Source organism: Apaloderma vittatum, unplaced genomic scaffold (genome assembly GCF_000703405.1).
Source record: "Apaloderma vittatum isolate BGI_N311 unplaced genomic scaffold, ASM70340v1 scaffold4997, whole genome shotgun sequence".
NCBI lineage: Eukaryota > Metazoa > Chordata > Aves > Trogoniformes > Trogonidae > Apaloderma > Apaloderma vittatum.
In genome coordinates, this window is record NW_009724374.1 from 675 (window position 1) to 5930 (window position 5256).

Below are 5256 nucleotides of genomic sequence, written 5' to 3' on the forward strand. Positions count from 1 at the left end.
GGGACGTGACATCAATTGGAGGCAGTTTTGGGGGAGTTTCCCAGGCTTCTCCCAGGAGCCTCAAGCTGGGACAAGTTTGCCTTGTGGGAGATGTTTCCTCTGCCTTTCATGTTTGGCGCTCGGGGCTCCATGCCCTGGCAGCGCCAAGTGCCGGTGGGTGTGTGTGGCTCCCCACAACAGGCTCTGGGCTTGCAGGGCCGGGCTGGTGCCGCCGGGAAGCAGCCAGGAGCAGCTGCTCTATGCCAAGAAGCTTTACGACTCAGCCTTCCACCCTGACAGCGGTGAGAAGATGAACCTCATTGGGAGGATGTCCTTCCAGGTGCCAGGGGGCATGGCCCTCACTGGCTGCATGCTCCAGTTCTACCGGTGAGTTCCTGGGAATGCTAGGCTGGGAACACAGCTCTGACAGCTCCCAGCTCCATGAGGGGTGCACGATGGCCAAGACCCATGTCCCTGTGCCCTGTCCCCAGTGCCCAGCCTGTGGCAGGGGCATCACAGATCCCTGGCATGGCTGGAGTGAGTCATGTGTTGCCCTGATCTCTCAGCTCAGCTCTTCCCACAGCCCCTGTAATGATTAATGTGGCCATCTCCTGCATAGCTGCTGCTCATGCTTTGTGGACCATAATGTACCCTGAAACCGGGGACCACACGTGCCCCCAGGCCAGGCTGCTTCTGCGTCCCTACCCCACACTGACAGCCCCCTGCATTTCCTTTCTGAAATGGCTACTTGAAGGATGAGCGATCCTGTTCCCAGTGCAGAGCACATGTGGGACAGACACTGCCTTTCCTAGTGGATCCCCATCCCGTCCAATCCCTGTTTGCTAGTTGCTGGTGAGGTTCAGTCTGCCTGGGGGATCTGCCAGTCACAGATCTGATGGGTCACATTCTTCCCAGCTGTCTCTACCCTCGTGCATCCTAAAACTTGCTGGGACTCACATCTCCCCATGTCCTCTCCTGCCCCACCTCAGTGACCTTGAGACACCAATGGGAGCCCAGGCGTCCTGGTCGCCTCCTAGAACCACCTCTGTTCACGTGTGCCTGCTCCTTGCCATTCCCACTGATAAAGGCTTATCTCAGCCTAGCAGAATTGCTCCCACTCTGCTGAGAGGTAGATCTTCCTCCTCGGGCCAAGCACGCCACCAGGCTGGGCCCTCTCCTGTGCTCTCCAAAGCCCTGCAGCAGCCAGGACTTCTGGAGTCATTTCTCAGCTCTGCCACTGGCTCGTGGCTTTGCTGCAGTGCCTCTGTTTTCCTTGGGAGACAGCAGGACAAGAGTATCAAGGGCATCTTGGCTGTCGCCCTGTCAAGCCTGACCACAGACACAGGCTTAGTGTCCTTGACAGTCCTGGGGTGCTCTCCTGGACCCTTCCCTCTGCAGGACAGTGCCTGCCGTGGTTTTCTGGCAGTGGGTGAATCAGTCCTTCAACGCCATTGTCAACTACACCAACCGCAATGCTGCCTCCCCCATCTCACTGAGGTGAGCATGTCCCTGCCTGGGATAGGGACTCTTGGTGCTGGGACCTTCCTGCATGCCCTGTAAAGACCCCTTGTGCCCTGTCTCGTGCACTGAAGGAACAGGATCGTGTAAGAGCTGGTGTTTCTGTTCTCTCCCTTCTTTGGAAATTGCTCTCCAGGCAAATGGGGGTGGCTTATGTCACGGCCACCAGTACAGCCCTGGCTACCGCTGTGGGACTCAACCTCTACACCAAGGTACACCGACATGGGGCCAGCTAGGGCCATTGGCCACATCCCACCCTCCCATGCTGACACCAGCCTGTCTTCCACAGCGGGCACCACCCTTGCTGGCCCGCTGGGTTCCCTTTGTGGCTGTGGCTGCTGCCAACTGTGTCAATATCCCCATGATGCGGCAACAGTAAGTGCTACATGTGGCCAGGGTGCTTGAGAGACCCATCTCTCTCTGAAGGTGAGCCAGTGGCAGCCAGGGTCCTGGGCTCCCTGGTCGCCTTGCTGCAGTTTTCCATCCCGGGGGCTGGAGGGGGTAGGAGGACGGGAAGGAGGTGAGACAGGGTCTGTGCATTTGTGGTGCCCGGTCTCTGGTGGATGGTGCCAGGTGGGGTGGGTCAGCCTCTGCCCAGAGGGATTTTGGGCTGAGGATGGCCATTTTGGCGTGTGGGCTGAAGATCCCTGAGACCCAAAGGTCTTCTGCATGTTGTGATGGGAAGCCCCCAGTCCCAGTGGTGCTGTGACCCACTAGGTGGGACCTTTGCTTCTCGGGGTCCCCCGCAGGTCGCGGCACGGGGAGCTGAGGTGCTGTCTGGGGAGCTGTCCCTTGGTTCAGCTGTGGCTCTCGGGCTGCGTCTGTCCCCCAGACAGCCGGACCCCGTTCACAGCCCTGCCCTGAAGATGGCAGCATCGGCCGGGCTGGGGACCGCGGCAACCCCGGGCAGTGGAGCCCCAGGGCTGCTGTGCCAGCACAGCACAGGCGACTGCTTTGGCACTCCCTCACCCCGCTGCTGTGTCCTCATGCTCCCCTGATCATCCCAGCCCCTACTCATGGCTGCTTGTCCCCTTCAGGGAGATCATCAATGGGGTCACAGTGACAGATGGGGACAACAATGAGCTTGGCCAGTCCAGGGTGAGTCTGGGGATGGGGGTCCAGGTTGGGGAACGGCACAGCAGGGGTTCACCCGCTGCTTTTGCTTGCAGAGGGCGGCAGTGAAGGGCATCGCACAGGTTGTGGTCTCCAGGATCACCATGGCAGCACCAGGCATGAGTGAGTACAAGGCAGGAGGGGGGAGGAAAAAAAGGGCCACAGCAGAGCGCCCGTGGGACCCACTGCCATGCCCTCCCTTGCTTCAGTTTCCCCCAGGAAGAAGAGGGAGGGTGGCCCTGCATCCCTGCTGGCACTTGGTCACATCTCACTGATGGAGCTGGTCTCCCCATCCTGCCATTTCCATCAGAGTCCCCTGAGCCCTCAGCCTTCCTCATCCCAACTCACAGCCTGTCGGGGGCGTGAGGTGCTCCCACAGCGGTTGGGCCCTATAATGATGCCTCTCACACTCTCTGGCCCTCACCCTTCAGCCTTTCATTGCCTTGGCTCAGCAGGAGACACATGCTGCCTGGGTGATGGATGGATGAGGGTCCCATGCAAGGTCCCTCCCATGACCCAGTGGTCCCCAGCCACTGCCATTGCCTCCAGGAGGGTGGTCATGGTGGGGCAGCCCTGTGGGCTGGCTTGCAGGGGGGCCCTTGACCTTTTCTCTCTGTATCTAGTTATTTTGCCCATCATCATGGAGCGACTGGAGAAATTCCCCTTCATGCAGGTGAGTCCACACTTTCCTGCTGGGTTTTCCAGTGGGCCCTGTTGTGCCCCGGCCCTGCTCCCCGGGTACTGAGATGCTGGGAATGAAATGGAGGGGTGGACAGCCCAGCTTGCTTTGCCCTCTGTTTAAGTCACTGGAACACCAAAGGTCTCTTGTGTGATGTGCAGAGGATGCAGGGCTCTGTGGCACCCCAGAGGTGTTAGGTGTTCAGCCCCACTGAGGGGAGAAGTCTCCCTACCCTGTGAGTGGGGCCTGCAGCATGGCTGAAGACTTAATCCTGGCTCTTCCCTTGCAGCGGATCCGGGTTCTGCATGCACCTCTGCAGGTGCTGCTCTGCGGAGGCTTGTAAGTATCTTGTTGCTCCAACACTTGTGGGTGCCTGGAGCATGACTCCAAGGGATGCTTGGAAGAAGCCCTCTTTCCCAGCAAGAAAGCTGCCTGCCTTTCAGCCTGGGCTTTCCCCAGTTATTGGGAGTCATGGGGCATAAGCAGCACCTCTTGGGCCAAAATCCCTGTGGCCAGGGGGACAAATGGGCTGCAGTCTGAAACACTAATGTTCGGTTCTTCTCTGTCTTGCAGCCTCTTGTTCATGGTGCCAGTAGCCTGTGCCCTGTTCCCACAGAGATGGTATGTGTCCCACTGCTTCCTCCTCCTGTGTGGAACCTCAGGAGCCTTTCTCCTCCCCTAGCTCTTTTTTGCCTACCCCAGGAGAAGCATGATGAGCACTTACCCTTCAGCTCAAGGTAGTGCCTGCCTGTACACGCTGGTGCCTTGGGCAGCAGAACAGCATGTGCCTCTGCTCTGCAAGCCCTGTGCTGGGAGGATTAGGATGCATAGCCCCATGGGCAGCTCTCTGCTGCCCAGCACTGGGATCGGTGGATGCCAGAGATGGATGGTGGATCTTGATGTGAGCCTGAAAGATCCCAGGGACTTCAGGGGACTTTGAATGGTGGTGGGAAGGAAGTGTGGCCTGATGGGTGGTCGCAGAGGAGGATCGCAGGTCTCGGTGTCTAACCCCTGTCCCCACAGCTCCCTTGCGCTGGCTGACCTTGAGCTGGAGCTGCGTGACAGCATCGTGGCCAAGCATGGAGACAAAGTGCCGTACGTCTATTTTAACAAGGGACTGTGAACGGACACTACCTTGGGAGCCGTTGCACCCCTCCAGCCCACTGCCACCACCAGCCTTGTGTCCCCTGAGCAGGGCTTAGAAGCACCGTCCATGCAGATCTGCCCCCAGCCCAGCACCACCTCTGCTGCCTCCTTTCCCCAGAGAGGCAGGATGTGCCTCTGCGTGCCCAGCTTGCAGCACTTTGACTTGTCCTGAGCCTCCCCCAGTCTGCTGCTGGCCGTGTCCCTGCCTCCCTCCCATCACTCTTGCCCTGGGCAATGACTGTGCTTCCCCTGCCTTCCTCCTTCCCCTCTGTGGGAGGATCTGCCCGGCCTGTCGCTGAGCCTTGTGTGGTTGCTGGGCTTAGCCCCATGAGGCATCAGGCTCTCTCCCTCGGGGCTCAGAGTACAATCCTACCTCCAGAGGCAGGTGCCCTGCCATTGCACCAGGAACTAAACCATACTACTGCCTTCAACCACCACAGTAGCCTTTTACCAAGAGCTGGATCCTGCCTTGGCAGGCAGTAAGTGACCTGTCCACTCTGCACAGAGCACCCCAAAGTCCAGGGACCAGTTCTTGGACCATGCCTTCCTTGCTCTCAGGTTCAAGTTTTATTCACTTTGTGATTGCCACAATCAGCAAAGAAATAGCTAATGGTTTTTAAGCTCTCATTTTTACAATATACCTACTCACTTGAGCACAAAAGCCAGCTGTCACTCTTGTCCTGCATCTCACTGTCCCCACAGTAGGACCAAGGATTTTCAGCTTTGGGGAACAATCAACTCTGGGCCCATGTGGACAGGGGGAAGGAGACACAGGAGTCACAAAGCTGTCAAGTTGTAAACACAGGCTCTGAATATGCCTG

At 58.4% G+C, this 5256-nt stretch overlaps 1 protein-coding gene across 1 annotated transcript; it reads left to right on the top strand.

The window, feature by feature from the left end:
* Positions 1–180: 180 nt before the first annotated feature.
* Positions 181–4412, top strand: SFXN2 (sideroflexin 2; the record flags this gene model as incomplete). The annotated part of the gene is made up of 10 exons (XM_009872452.1): positions 181–366; positions 1378–1476; positions 1634–1709; positions 1787–1872; positions 2535–2595; positions 2667–2733; positions 3234–3283; positions 3579–3628; positions 3863–3910; positions 4313–4412. Coding segments are annotated over 10 exons (823 nt in total), but the record flags the coding sequence as incomplete, so codon positions are not given.
* Positions 4413–5256: the final 844 nt, after the last annotated feature.